Genomic DNA, 16,427 nt, shown 5'->3' with positions numbered 1-16,427 from the left:
AGGGACGTTCCGGGCGCCTCCAGTTTCCGAGGTACTCCGGCCGGCTTTTTCCCGGTCAGAAAAGATCAGGTCCTTGAGGACTGCCTCATACAACTGAAGGAATGTCCTGTGTTGCCAGCGCTCCGGGACAGCACAAAAGAGTTGTACAAGGCAACTTGTTTGTACCATGCCAGGGTTTTGCACATGGCATTGTATGGCTTGAGGACTTGATCAGGAAGATCAACTCCTCCCATATACCGATTGTAGTCGACGATGCAATCGGGCTTGAGGACCATTGCTGCGGTACCTCGCACAGGGACAGGGGTGATGCCGTTACTGTGAATTGTGGAGAGGACAAGGACATTCCTCTTGTCCTTATATCTGACCAGCAACAGGTTCCACTGGTAAGGGCACGGGTGTCACCCGTGGGGATAGGTACCTGGAGGGGGTGGGTAGCGAGGCCGCGTTGATTTTTCCGCACGGTCCCACAAGCGGACGTGGATCTAGTGGTGAGGGACTGGAACAAGAGGATACTAGTATAAAAAAGTTATCCACGTACAGGTGGTAACCCTTATCTAGCAGTGGGTGCATAAGGTCCCACACAAGTTTCCTGCTAACACCTAGAGTGGGGAGACATTCTGGGGGTTGAATACGGGAATCTCGCCCCTCGTACACACAAAACTTGTAAGTGTACCCTGAGGTACTCTCACAAAGTTTGTACAGCTTCACGACATACCTCCCCCACTTAGAGGAAACATACTGGCGAAAAATGAGTCTCCCCTTAAAAAGAAATGAGACTCATCAACTGCAACCTCCCTTCCAGTTACATAGGCCTGCACAAATTTGGCCCCAAAGTGATCGATGAATGGCCTGATTTTCTACAGGTGGTCATAGGCAGGATCACCTTGGGGGGGACATGCTGCATTATCTGCATAATGCAGGCATTTCGGGATGGCCTTAAACTGGGAGGGTGTCATGGCCGTACCTTAAAGTGGGGTCTGGTAGAGGACTTCCCCACTCCAGTAATGCCTGACACTTGGTTTCTTGACTAGGCCCATGTGCAGCACAAGGCCCCATAACGTCCTCATCTCAGCTGCACTGACCGGAGTCCAGCCACCGGGCCTAGCTGAAAAGGAGCCCGGGTGTTGAGCAATGAACTGTTGGGTTTGTTTGCTCCACCATCAGATTCACAAAGTGGTCACTGAAAAAAAGACTAAAGTAGTCTATTCAGTGAAGCCCACTGTGAAAATCTGGATTCCTGGTTGGCCTACAAAATCAGGAATCAAGGGCTCAAAACACTCTGGGGTATACCAGACAAGTTCACCGGTAGGGGGCTCCAGTGGACTTAACTGGTGGGCCGGAAAACTAGTACGAGCCCCAGAGCTGCTCGTACTAGCGTGGGCCACAGGGTCTCTAGCATGGCTGTCCCCTTGCTCTGCCTGGCAGAGGATGATGAGGAGGATGCGGATGACAAAAGGAAAGTGGGGTCATCCTCGTCCTCACTGGGGCTTTCGGACTCGGAGGCAAGCTGGGCGTATGCCTCCTCGGCCTATGCGTGTGTGTGAGGGGACGGGAGTTCGCAAACTTACCCTAAACCTAACAGAAAAAAATATATAAAAAACTAAATAAAGACCCAAAAATGTGAAATGATTTATTTTATTTTTAATTTAAACTCGCTGATCAGCCTCCTGAAGTTGATCAGCGGTGGGGTGTGCAATGCGCTAACAGTGTCTGGACGCTAAGAGTGCCGGCCACAGTCAGCGTATGCAGAAAAAATAAAATAAAAAATGCTTGCGCCCCAAAAAAAGTTGTGGGGGGGGGTCTAGGTTCATGGTTAAAAACACGGGGTGGAAAGTGGGCGGGGTTTCAGCAAATCAAGTGTGCAATATCTCGGAAACCAAAGCGGTGCAAACGTTCATTTTTGCGGCACAAACCAGCACAAACGAATGGTGCATTTCTTTTTGACATTTATGAACATGGGGTAGAAAGTGGGCGGGGCTTCATAAAAATCTAACGCACAATATCTCAGGAACCAAAGCGGCACAAACGTTCATTTTTGCGGCACAAACGCAGCACAAACGAATGGTGTATTTATTTTTGAAATTTTAAAAAATGGGGTGCCAACTTCACACAGGTGCAGATTTGTCCACAGTGCAAAATAAATAAGTAGTATTCCTGTCAGGAGGTCGGCTAAATGTGTTTCAGGGCTCCTAGCCCCCTCTTCAGTTGCCATGAATCTCCATTTTACTCTATTGATAAGTCAAAGCTTCTGATCAAAATCTAGGCCGGACATGCAATCAAAACCCTAGTAAAAACTGGACTGGATCAGACGCACATACCAGACAACCCACAAACAAAAAAAAACTAAAATGTACAAATGTGTATGAAATGTATCTGCTCACCCACGCTACCGTGACCACTTGACACTCCTCACCCGTAAGGGAATCGCTGCTAGGTCCCCAAACACAGTCTGCTGCTTGGACTGGTACCATATTAACACAGGTATATAAAAGAAGTGTGGTTTTTGAAACAACCAGAGTGGGAGCCTGCGCTGATTACGGTGTAGTCAAGGGTTTAGAGACACAATACTGATATAAAATTGTATGGATTGGTACCTTATAGAGAAGCAATGTATGAGTAGAATATCCTCCTTGTTATTGCAGGGAAGATGGTGTCCAGATTGCTTCTGGTTCAACCTTCTAGCATGAGTGATGCTCCGGCTGGCAGCAAATCACTCGTGCGAGGGAACCACCAGTTTGAAGTCCTAGAATTTTGGCGTGTGACGTCACCGCACTCTGTATGGATGCCTTCAGGGGACAGAAAACTATCCGAAGTCGGGCTCTTTCATCAGGGATCCCTGACGAAGGAGCACGACTGGCTCAGAAACGCGTCGGAGTAGTTTTTGGTCCCCTGAAGGCATCCATACAGAGTGCGGTGACGTCACACGCCAAAAATCTAGGACTTCAAACTGGTGGTTCCCTCGCACGAGTGATTTGCTGCCGGCCGGAGCATCACTCACGCTAGAAGGTTGAATCAGAAGCCATACGAACGCCATCTTCCCTGCAATAACAAGGAGGATCTTCTACGCATACATCGCTTCTCTATAAGGTACCAATCCACACAATTTTATATCAGTATTGTGTCTCTAAACCTTTGACTACACCCTTACAATGTGTAAAAAAAAACAAAAAAAAACACATATACTCACCCCTTACTACAGCGCCGTTCTCTGTTCTCAGTACTCCCATTGCTGTTGGTTTTCAAACAGGAGCAGTGTTAGTGACTGGATAAGCCACTGCAGCCGATCACTGTCTTCATCAGTCTAAGCTAGGCACTTGACTGCACACACCACGCTGTACACGCCACAGCAGTCGATGACAGTAATGTGACAGAAGGCAGCACCACACTGCTGTAGCCAATCACTTTCCTCAGCTGAGACCGCTGTTTGTAGATAGGGGATAACTTGTAACCATTACCCGTTTAAAGGTGGTTTCTTTTCTGTTTCTAACTGTTCTGAGCCCATTGTGCCTACCACTCTGAAAACTAATCTCCCAAAATAGGTTGTTCAATTTAGCCATCTGAACATTTCACCTCTTGCCGGCGCTGTTCCTTCTTCAGTTGGGTAATCTCTCTATTTCTTTTGGACTCCACAAGTTTTCTTCGCTGTTGTTCTTCATGCATCTGTTTCACTAGTACAGCCTAGAAATTAAGATGATTAAAATTTAGGATATATACTTGTAAAAACAAGCGGTTACATTAGCAGCTCATAAATTATAATCTGGTAATAAAGACATGATGTGGAGAGAAATGAGAGATAATAAAAGGATATTGTATATCAAGTGGTATAAGATATATAATCTTATCCTGAAAGCAATGCACGGACAATCAATACGTCGGTGGCCATTCATGTGGACATTTGACATGTAATACTACATTTCTCCTGCACTGGAAATGTCCGGTCAGAATGACTTCCCCTGTTAATAATATATAACCAACAGTGGTCACCCATGCCAGACCCACCACAAAGGTGTCTAGAGCATAGTTGCTGAGCACATTTGCTGCTAGTAAATACTGTAGAAGAATCAATCAATAAAAACCAAAACAGATCAAATGGACAATGCAGCTAATTAGTAATGAACATACAGTACAGTTTTGGGAGGCTGGCTGCTAAGTATGCCTTCAGCTTATATTTTATATTTTCCTAGTGTTTTGTTATGTTTGTTGCATTAATAAATTGGCTGTTACCAGTGTTGCTGACCTGATTTTTACCTTTCTCTGGACAAATGTTTCAAAAATCACAGATAGCCAACATTTTCATGAACTAATCGGAAAATCATAAATTCATAATGAATGATAAAGCTCAAAATACTTATAAGACGTCAATACCATTATTAACTGTGAGCTGCAAAATGATGATGCAATCACAGTGACCTGCTTAATCACCCCAGACATCTAGTTTTTTCACAGACACTAGAAAAAAAAAACTATTTTTATGGACAATGCAGGAAATTCACTACTATATAGTGCCTAGTTCTGCTGTATGGGGTCAACTGATGCAGACTGAACCATCCAGACAAACCATTTTTAAATGGCTGGGCACTGCACATTTGGTTGTTGTTGGAAGCTGCAGAGGAGGCTCAATTCTATAAATAGTCATAACAAACAAAAAATATCAGCATATTTCCATTTGTGCAAAAGCGAGTCTTGTCCTGGAGATTTTTCAAACTCGGCTGGATTTAATACCATTGATACTTAAAGACACCGTTCCGGAGACATCTGTGGTTGTACAGAGGCCAAATTTGAAACAACCAGGGGACAAAATGAACATCTATAATATACTGACTTTATCTATGGTTGCTATATGTATCTTAGTGAAGTTTTGATCCACATGATATTTCACGAGATTGAGTTTTTAAAAAATAGAAGCTGAATTGGTGGTGAGCTCCTGTCACTGAGGGGTGGCGTGTAGCTGCTGCAGAATTACATAGCAGACATTTAAATGAATACCTATCCATGTAATGTAGGATAGGCTGTGCCCAATAGATAAGTTTTGAATGGACCCCAGTCCCTTGAGCTGGAAAATGACAAGTCAAATTGCACACTGTGTGTAAAAGATCTAAATCTGTTAAATGAGTTAAACTGTAAGGAATGTCATAAGATAAAAATTAACCATTACTCACCTGGTAAGTACACCACTGCTCCAGCGCCAATGCTCTGATGGTCCCTGCCTATCTTTGTCCACTTTGCAGCAGCGCTGATGCACCATATATCAATATGACAGTTGAAGTTAAAGGGGTTGTCTCATCATGGACAATGGGGGCAATGCGGATATATCGACAACAGAGCCCCGCAAGGTGGTGGCTGGAGGACTCTGGTCCGGCAACCACCAAGCTAGATCCCCATAGAGGTGAATCGAAGCGTACCGTTCATGCGCGGCCCCCGCTCCCATTAATTTCTATGGGGCCGATGGAAATAGCCAATCCAGCGCTCGGCTATTTTCGATGCTGATGGGGTATAAGTAACTCCATTTTGTATGTTTCAGCAACGTGTTTTACGATTACATCTGACCTAAGATCTCCCTTTCCCCTTCCCCCCTCTGTGATATTTTGAGACTAGAAGAGGCCTTTGTTTAAACTTACTTACAAGGTTTTTCTCACCCAAAGCATACTAGCCCATGTGTTTATACCTGAATGATTAACTATTGTTACTATTCTGTAAATGCAGAGCTTATGTGTATTCATGCCATAGGTTAAGACAAATGCTAAGATATGATTGGATGTAATGAGAGATCAATCTTCCCCTATATTAATTATTTGCAAGCAATGAATAAACCAGAATGGATTGGAACAAGACACGTGTTTAGTGTTGACTCTTATTCATTCTCCTGGTACCAGAAAAAGACTTAATTCAAGCTTACCACCGAAAGTCTTGTGTCAGGGACACAATAGGCAAGAGTCCATATTGCCTTACAGCTTTGGGGGCTCGTGGTCCGGGATCGAGAGGGTCATCCTCGGATCTGCTGTGAAAGACATCAATTCTTGTCCTCCCCGGACCTGGGGGCACTGACCAGAATCTCGACCCAAGTAAGTTGAACCATCTATTTGTTGATTTCGGTAGGTTGCTGTGTCAAGGAACACAGGCAATAGCTCAGGGAGCTAAGTTGATTATAAGAGGCTCAGGGAGTCCATATCATTAGAGATAAATAAGTGCACTATAAAGAAATACTGTTCAGGGAACAGAAGATTACAAGCTTGGATTAGCTCTTATGTATATATAGTATAAGCATTTTAGAAGTGATAAGATTATCTGTCTGTGTGAGATGTTGACCGGGTGGTAAGTGTACGGTCACATCCCACTGTGAAATCATTCTGTTTCCATCACTGCCAACATGTAAACTTTATGTTGCACGGTCTAGTCCCACAAATTACTTCCTAGTTAACCCATGGGTAGACAATTTGGCAGGATGTGATGGAGAATTGACAGTTAAAATGTGAAACAGAATGTTATGCCCGGCTGGCAACAGGGATGAAAATCTGTAAGAAACTGTGAAGTTAGAGCTTACAGACTGTGTACATCAGAACTCCTGTGATGGTAAAGGGGGGGGGGCCTCTGGTGAGTGAGAAAATAGAGCAGTGTCAGGTAGTTAATTAACCACCTCCGGACCGCCTAACGCACATGTGCGTTCCGGAGGTGGCAGGCTGGCGCACAGTCACGCATATACGCGTCATCTCGCGAGACGCGAGATGACGCGAGTATGCGCCCGCGCGTGCGCAGTTCGCGCCAGCATTTCATCGAGAGGTATTTCGTCAGCAACCTGACAGCCAATGATCGTGGCTGGCAGGTTGCTGATTTTTTAAAAATCCAATCAAAGTGCCAGATAGCAGATCATATTTGTAAATATGATCTGTTATATGGCTGCCTGCTCCTCTGCTGGTTCTTTTCGTCGGTTGGATCCAGCAGAGGAGCAGGCTTCACAGTGAGTACACCAAACACTACACTATAGCCCCTGATCACCCCCCTGAACCCCTATTAACCCTTTGATCACCTCTTTGATCACCCCTGTCAATCACAAGTGAAAAGAAAAAAGTGATCAGTGCAAACTGTCACTTTTTTTTTCACTGTTATTGACCGTTAGGTTTTAGGTATAGTTTAGGTCCCTTGGTTAGGTAGTTAGCGATCAGTTAGCGCCCAGCCCACCGCACCGCAGTCCATTATTCGCTGATTAGCGTATCGCTAATCAGCATTTGTACTTTTATAGTATCTGGAAGTGATCAAAACTGATCACGGTCAGATCTATAATAGTACTAGTGTCACTTTAGTTCGCCCTCCACCCAAAACGCAGTGTTTGCCCGATCAGGCCTGATCGGTCGCCCACACGTGCGTTCGCCCACACCCGCCCCACCGCAGTGACAAAAAAAAAATTTTTTTTTGATCACTGCACATTCACTTTACACGCACTGCGGCGATAAAAAAATCAGTTTTGATATTTTTTATCAACCGCAGCGGCCTCCGGTACTTCGCTAGCCTCCCCTTTGTAAGACAGGCTTGCTTTTTTTTTCTTGGGTAGTCTCAGGGAATACCCCTAAATTTAGTTGCCCACATGTCAAACAGGGGGTATTCCTCTGAAGAGGCCTACAGGCTTCTGACCCAGTCGGATGAGGAGTGGGAACCCTCATCTGATGAATCCAGCGGGTCAGAATACGAACCTGTAGAAAGCAGTGGCTCTCTGACCCAAAGTTCGGACGAGGAGGCTGAGGTCCCTGATAGCAGCAGGCGTACCCGGCCCCGTGTCGCTAGACCGCAGGTTGCGCAGGATCCGCTTCAAGAGCAGCAGAGTGGGGCTGGTGCTGTCGGATTACGTGGTGAGGCATACACCAGCAGCCCAGCCCTCCCTGGACCTAGTACCAGCACTGCCGTACAACCTGGTGAAGTAGCGAGCACCAGAAGGGCAGTTGAAGCTGGTACGGTGGCACGTGCAGTAGTGACCCCGTCGCAGCCACCGCAAAGACGTGCCCGTAGAGCCCCTAGAATCCCAGAGGTGCTGGCAAACCCTGATTGGCAGTCCCCAACTTCAGCCGCACCTGTAGTTTTCCCTTTCACTGCCCAGTCTGGAGTTCGGGTTGAGACGGCTCAGATCGGTTCGGCCCTGGGATTTTTTGAGCTGTTCTTGACTGCGGAGCTTTTAGACATAGTTGTGGCCGAAACAAACAGGTATGCCACACAATTTATCACCGCTAACCCGGGAAGCTTTTATGCCCAGCCTTTCCGGTGGAAACCAGTCCAAGTTTCCGAACTTAAAACTTTTCTGGGCCTCCTCCTCAACATGGGCCTGACAAAAAAGCATGAATTGAGGTAATATTGGTCCACGAACCCGATTCATCACATGCCCATGTTCTCTGCTGCCATGTCCAGGGCACGTTTTGAGGCCATCCTGCGGTTCCTGCACTTTAGTGACAACACCGCCTCCCGTCCCAGGGGCCACCCTGCTTTTGACCGGCTCCACAAAATTCGGCCCCTCATAGACCATTTCAACCAGAAATTTGCAGATATTTATACGCCAGAGCAAAACATCTGCATAGACGAGTCCCTGATACATTTTACCGGGCGCCTTGGCTTCAAACAATACATCCCAAGCAAGCGCGCCCGGTATGGGGTCAAATTGTATAAGCTCTGTGAAAGGGCCACAGGCTATACCCACAAATTTCAGGGTCTATGAGGGAAAAAATCTGACCCTGGAGCCGGTCGGTTGCCCTGACTACCTGGGGAGCAGTGGGAAGACAGTTTGGGACTTGGTGTCACCCTTATTCGGCAAGGGGTACCATCTTTATGTGGACAATTTTTACACAAGTGTGGCCCTCTTTAGGCATTTGTTTCTAGAACGGATTGGCGCCTGTGGTACCGCGCGAACTAGTCGCGCGGGCTTCCCCCAACGGCTCGTTACCACCCGTCTTGCAAGGGGGCAGAGGGCCGCACTGTGTAACGAAGAACTGCTCGCGGTGAAATGGAGAGACAAGCGTGACGTTTACATGCTCTCCTCCATTCACGCAGACACGACAATACAAATTGAGCGAGCAACCCGTGTCATTGAAAAGCCCCTCTCAGTCCACGACTATAACCTCCACATGGGAGGGGTCGACTTCAATGACCAGATGTTGTCTCCGTATTTAGTTTCCCGACGCACCAGACGCTGGTATAAGAAGGTGTCTGTATATTTAATTCAATTGGCTCTGTACAATAGTTTTGTTCTCTACAGTAAGGCTGGGAGAACTGGATCCTTCCTCAAATTTCAGGAAGAGGTTCCGTTGCCCCAACCACCAGTGTAGTTAGCCGTCTACACGAGCGACATTTCCCCAATGTCGTTCCTGGTACCTCAACCCAACCGTCACCCCGAAAAAGATGTCGTGTCTGTAGCAGGAGTGGAATAAGGCGTGACACCCGCTATTTCTGTCCTGACTGTCCGGACCACCCTGCCCTATGCTTTGGAGAGTGTTTCCGGAAGTACCACTCACAGGTACACTATTAGCATAGGGATCAACTCACCAGGACAGGCACACAGGGCTATTAGGGCCCATTCACTCACTGCTGCTGCAAACGTCTCCTTTCACATGGGACAAAGTGCATAACGCACTTCGCCACATCTTTGGGCGATTTGCGCTTTGCACATTGACCCATGGGGAAGGAGAGGTTTGTTCTATAAAGGTAAAAAAACAAAAAAAAAAACAGGTAAGCAAACAGGTTAATGTTTAGTTCCAAAAGTTAAAGTTACATGTTCTGTTCCAAAGTTAATAAAATTATTGCGTTGTGGCCTGTTTTTTTCTTTTTTTTTTTTTTTGTCTTTTTATCTTCCAGGTGGACCAACCGATCTACTAGCTGCAGCACCGATGTGCATTCTGACAGAAGCATTGCGCTGCTGTCAGATTACACGCAAGTCGGTGTATGCGGCGCTGCAAGACAGGATTTTCTCCTCTGCAGTGACAGATACGTTTGCCAAGGCATACGAGCTGAGGAGGAGGCGGCGTTCCTATGTTTGGCAAGCACTTTGTATATATATATATATATATATATATATAAAAAAAAAATCCCGGCAATGATTTATTCATCCACATCGATTGATGCGAATGGAGAAATCTGGTTTGCCAGGGCATACGAGCTAAGTGGGTATGGATGTAGGGCGGAGCTCCTATGTCCTGGCAGACGCCTTTCCCCTCCATTTTTTTTTTTTGGCAGAGATTTTTTCATCCACATTGATCGATGTGAATGAAGAAATCTGTGCCGTTCATTTTTTTCTTTCAGCCCAGAGGCTGAACGGAAAAAAAAATCTCATTACCTGTATGCTCAATATAAGGAGAATAGCAGAAACTCCTAATGCTGGCCATACATGTAATGATTGCGGAGACCCTCAAATGCCAGGGCAGTACAAACACCCCACAACTGACCCCATTTTGGAAAGAAGACACCCCAAGGTATTTGCTGAGGGGCATATTGAGTCCATGAAAGATTGAAATTTTTGTCCTAAGTTAGCGGAAAGTGAGACTTTGTGAGAAAAAAACAAAAAAAAATCAATTTCCGCTAACTTATGCGGAAAAAAAAAATTATTTGAACTTGCCAGGCCCCTCATTGGATACCTTGGGGTGTCTTCTTTCCAAAGTGGGGTCACATGTGGGGTATTTATACTGCCCTGGCTTTTTAGGGGCCCTAAAGCGTGAGAAGAAGTCTGGGATCCAAATGTCTAAAAATGCCCTCCTAAAAGGAATTTGGGCCCCTTTGCCCACCTTGGCAGCAAAAAAGTGGGACACATCTGGTATCTCCGTACTCAGGAGAAGTTGGGGAATGTGTTTTGGGGTGTCATTTTACATATACCCATGCTGGGTGAGATAAATATCTTGGCAAACGACAACTTTTCCAATTTTTTTATACAAAGTTGGCATTTGACCAAGATATTTTTCTCACCCAGCATGGGTATATGTAAAATGACACCCCAAAACACATTCCCCAACTTCTCCTGAGTACGGCGATACCAGATGTGTGACACTTTTTTGATGCCAAGGTGGGCAAAGGGGCGCATATGCCAAAGTGCACCTTTCGGATTTCACCGGTCATTTTTTACAGATTTTGATTGCAAAGTACTTCTCACGCATATGGGCCCCTAAATTGCCAGGGCAGTATAACTACGCCACAAGTGACCCCATTTTGGAAAGAAGACACCCCAAGGTATTCCGTGAGGGGCATGGCGAGTTCCTAGAATTTTTTATTTTTTGTCGCAAGTTAGTGGAATATGAGACTTTGTAAGGAAAAAAGAGAAAAAAAAAATCATCATTTTCTGCTAACTTGTGACAAAAAATAAAAAATTCTAGAAACTCGCAGTGCCCCTCACGGAATACCTTAGGGTGTCTTCTTTCCAAAATGGGGTCACTTGTGGGGTAGTTATACTGCCCTGGCAATTTAGGGGCCCAAATGTGTGAGAAGTACCTTGCAATCAAAATGTGTAAAAAATGCCCTGCAAAATCCGAAAGGTGCACTTTGGAATATGTGCCCCTTTGCCCACCTTGGCAGCAAAAAAGTGTCACACATCTGGTATCGTCGTACTCAGGAGAAGTTGGGGAATGTGTTTTGGGGTGTCATTTTACATATACCCATGCTGGGTGAGAAAAATATCTTGGTCAAATGCCAACTTTGTATAAAAAAATGGGAAAAGTTGTCGTTTGCCAAGATATTTCTCTCACCCAGCATGGGTATATGTAAAATGACACCCCAAAACACATTCCCCAACTTCTCCTGAGTACGGCGATACCACATGTGTGACACTTTTTTGCTGCCAAGGTGGGCAAAGGGGCGCATATTCCAAAGTGCACCTTTCGGATTTCACCGGTCATTTCTTACACATTTTGATTGCAAAGTTCTTCTCACACATTTGGGCCCCTAAATTGCCAGGGCAGTATAACTACCCCACAAGTGACCCCATTTTGGAAAGAAGACACCCCAAGGTATTCTGTGAGGGGCATGGTGAGTTCCTAGAATTTTTTATTTTTTGTCGCAAGTTAGTGGAATATGAGACTTTGTAAGAAAAAAAATAAAAATAATCATCATCATTTTCCGCTAACTTGTGACAAAAAATAAAAAGTTCTATGAACTCACTATGCCCATCAGCGAATACCTTAGGGTGTCTACTTTCCGAAATGGGGTCATTTGTGGGGTTTTTCTACTGTTTGGGCATTGTAGAACCTCAGGAAACATGACAGGTGCTCAGAAAATCAGAGCCGTTTCAAAAAGCGGAAATTCACATTTTTGTACCACAGTTTGTAAATGCTATAACTTTTACCCAAACCATTTTTTTTTGCCCAAACATTTTTTTTTTTTATCAAAGACACGTAGAACTATAAATTTAGCGAAAAATTTATATATGGATGTCGTTTTTTTTTGCAAAATTTCACAGCTGAAAGTGAAAAATGTCATTTTTTTGCAAAAAAATCGTTACATTTTGATTAATAACAAAAAAAGTAAAAATGTCAGCAGCAATAAAATATTACCAAATGAAAGCTCCATTAGTGAGAAGAAAAGGAGGTAAAATTCATTTGGGTGGTAAGTTGCATGACCGAGCGATAAACGGTGAAAGGAGTGTAGTGCCGAAGTGTAAAAAGTGGCCTGGTCATGAAGGGGGTTTCACCTAGCGGGGCTGAAGTGGTTAATGGCACTAGAAGGGAAAAAAGTGCCCCAGTGTCTGCAATCAGAAAGGGCTTGTGTTAAAATGTTCAGAAATGAACCAATTAAGTTTTGTTGCCCTAATGATATGTGTGTGTTTTTAAATAGGGACGATCCATAGCCCTAGAATTAGAGATTACAGCAGTAAAAGATGGTCAGTTAATGGATAAGTGTATTGAAGGAAAAGAGAAGTTGGTAATTGGTAATGCATCTGCAGACTGTGAAGATATTAATGTATGTTATCTATAGATCTTACAGACAGGGCTCCAGCATTGGATTAGATCCAATGATGTTTTCAAATCCACTAGTTAAGAAAGTGCCCACAGTGATTGTGCTATGATGCCAATTGGAAGTTAACATTAATAATTCTGGGTGTGGTGTGGCTATCTGTTTCCAGGAAAGCTGTGTTTGTCTGTACTGAAAGTTTTGAAATGAAACAAAGGAATTGTGTGACTAGTTTGGAATACATGATTCAGTGGAATGTGAATGGGTGTGGCTCTGAGTTGTAGTGGAGTTGAAAAATGTATGAAGACTGAGAGTTTTAGCAGAGCTGTGTGTGCAATTCAGTTTTTATGTATGAGGGCAAGGTTATGAGCTGTTTGTAAAAATGAGTACATGAAAATGTGAATGCGATTATAGTACAGTATTTGTTCTCATATAATATGTGCTTTGAGAATTTAATTTTATTTTTCTTGGAAGTTTATGGTTTTTATTGGCGCCAACATCATTGATCAAGCTGTACATTTTTATTTATTGATGTCAATGAAAAGTTTTTATGGGCCCTTTGTGTGTTCATGTCTGTATTGTCCGATCTGTTTGTTTCAATGTTTGGAGTTATGTGTTTTATATGTTAAGTGTTGTGCTTAACATCAGAGCTCTGTTCTCATGGGCAGCTGGGACACTAAAGACAGACAGAAGGAGGACCACAGCGTCTGACTAAAAAGGGGTGGACTTAAGATGCCTAAGAGTGGGAGGAAGGAAAATCTGAGCCTTCTATGTGAATTAATGGGGTTTTGAAAAAACCTTTCAAAACTGACTCACTACCACTCAAGACCATGGACAGGGAATACATCACAGATCATGTATTTAGCATTATACTAGATTTCCCATTCAGCCTGTTAGGGAGTGATTTGTTCATTAAGCTTGACTTGCAGGTATCAGCAAAGAATCAGGGCATAAGAGTACACTCAGGTCTCATTCCAATCTCTACACCGGCGGGGCCACTGACTCTTGAAAACATACAGGACCACCCAGAATTGAATAACATTAACCCTGCCTTATGGTCTTCAAATGAATATGACACAGGATTCATAGATTACACACTTTACACAGCTACTCTGAAACCAGGTGTCATCTCAGTATATCAGAAACAATACCCGCTGTCAAAAGAGAAACTTGATGGACTTAGGCCAATGATAGAAGAATTCCTACAAAAGGGAATCCTGGAATAGGCGATTTCACCCTATAGCACGCCCGTGAATCCAGTGACAAAGGCAGATGGTACTACCCTCTTTGTACAGGATTTAAGGGCCATCAACAACATCATTGTGCCTAATAGCCCCTGTTGTACCTGATGTCACTCAATTATTATCTGCCATCCCAGCAGACGCTGTTTGGTTCAGTGTGATAGTTTTTTCCTTTGACAGACGTCAACTGACCTGGTGCAGAATGCCCCAGGAATATGCTGATTCACCTGTAGTGTACAGCATAGTCCTCCAAGCCACATTAAAACCGTGGTACCCCCCCCCCCCCCCAAGCTTCTGTGCTGCTGAAATATGTCGATGATTTGTTACTGTGTAGCATGTCAGCGGAGGCCTTTCAGGATGGTTTATCACTGTTATAATGGTTGTCAGGCTGTGGTCACAAAGTGGCACTTAGGAAAATGCAATGGTATAAAATGCAGGTTGAATACTTGGGCTTTGTCCTCACAAAAGGTGAAAGGAGGATCAGCGCAGAAAGGGTCCAGTCTATTGCGTGTCTGGTCACCCCGCACACCAAGAAAAAAATGTTATATTTCCTTGGGATGATAAACTACTGTAGACAATGGATTCCTGATTGCTCCTACTAGTAACATAGTAACATAGTACATAAGGCCGAAAAAAGACATTTGTCCATCCAGTTCGGCCTGTTATCCCGCAAGTATGACAATGTTTTGAGGCAAGCCGCTCATGGACGAAAATCCAGATTTGATTAAATGGTCTTCTGAAATGTACAATGCATTTGATTATCTGAAATGTTTATTCATGTCGAGTCCAGGGCTGGACCTCCCTGACCATAATATGCCCTTCCACAGGTTTGCACGTCAAAATTGTAAAACCATGGCGGGTGTACTGACACAAGAAAACGGAGGCAAGTTGCGTTTTTGTTTATTTTTCTCAAAGGTAATGCCAACCCCTGTTCAAGGGATGCCAGCATGTCTGTGTTCTCTTGCAGCCTCTGCTATGATGGTAGAATTGGCATCTCCTTTCACAATGTGACATTACACCATTTTGCATACCACTCATGATGTTGTAGGCCTACTCAAGGACATCCACACTCAACACAGCAGGAAGCTGAACTCATTGCACTCACTAGGGCATGTATTCTACATACTGATAGACCTGTCACCATCTATACTGAGAGTAGGTACACACATGGGGTAATGTGGGACCATGGTATGATTAGACAGCGGAGAGGATTCACGGCAGCAGATGGTAAGGATCATGTCTCACAGGACAATGTTCTGGTAGATAAGGTGGCGAAATGAGTGGCCAAATGCAACCCCAGATGTTTGTGTAACCATTGGGAGATGCCATGTCTGGCACCTCCAACCCCTGAGATTTTGCAAATACTTACTGATCTTTAGTGGTATGCCACTGAACATGAACAGTAAGACTGGTGTTATCCTAAGATAGGATTAGTCTGCGAAGAGGGGAAGTTAAGCATTCCCCCAACACAGTGCTTCCATCTTAATAGCACATTTCCACGGAGTAGGACATAAACAGCATTGAGATACCCATGGGGAGGCCTTTTACCCACCCCCTGGGCCCAATGATAATGCAGGAAGGAGACTTTGATTTAATAAGGGAAGACTATGTCACCAAATTGATGCAGGTACTTAACAAAACTGAGGACAAAGTTGCTTTTAAAGGGAACCTGTCACCGGGATTTTGGGTATAGAGCTGAGGACATGGGTTGCTAGATGGCCGCTAGCACATCCGCAATACCCAGTTCCCATAGCTCTGTGTGCTTTTATTGGGTAAAAAAAACGATTTGATACATATGCAAATTAACCTGAGATGAGTCCTGTACGTGAGATGAGTCAGGGGCAGGACTCATCTCAGGTTAATTTGCATATGTATCAAATCGGTTTTTATACACAATAAAAGCACACAGAGCTATGGGGACTGGGTATTGCGGATGTGCTAGCGGCCTTCTAGCAACCCATGTCCTCAACTCTATACACAAAATCCCGGTGACAGGTTCCCTTTAAGTCTCCCTCTTTTCCACAGGAACCCACCCACCCATACAGGGTGGGGGATGAGGTAGTTGTCGAAAGACTGAAGAAAGGAAGAGTTCAAGGTGATTTCGTATATGGCCCACCGTGGTTGCAGTAACCAGAACAGCTGTGCTCACTGAACAATCTCCCATTTGGATCCACGCCATCCGAGTGAAGCTTGTGAGAGAAAGAGAGGAGGCAGGAACGGAGGCAGACAGCCTTGGCCTTGAAGAAGGACGAGAGGTACTAACGGAGGCAGACAGCCTTGACC

At 44.6% G+C, this 16,427-nt stretch overlaps 1 protein-coding gene across 1 annotated transcript in view; it reads right to left on the bottom strand.

The window, feature by feature from the left end:
• Nucleotides 1–16,427, bottom strand: part of LOC122931583 (kinesin-like protein KIF21B) — a 735,311-nt gene that overhangs the window by 331,497 nt on the left and 387,387 nt on the right. The window contains exon 17 of the mRNA XM_044285657.1: nucleotides 3,571–3,678. Within this exon, the coding sequence (XP_044141592.1) occupies nucleotides 3,571–3,678 (108 nt within the window). The remainder of the gene's footprint in view (nucleotides 1–3,570; nucleotides 3,679–16,427) is intronic.

Source organism: Bufo gargarizans, chromosome 3 (assembly GCF_014858855.1).
Source record: "Bufo gargarizans isolate SCDJY-AF-19 chromosome 3, ASM1485885v1, whole genome shotgun sequence".
Taxonomy (NCBI): domain Eukaryota; kingdom Metazoa; phylum Chordata; class Amphibia; order Anura; family Bufonidae; genus Bufo; species Bufo gargarizans.
Note: the sequence above shows the minus strand (reverse complement) of the source record. Positions and strands in the feature narration are given on the sequence as shown.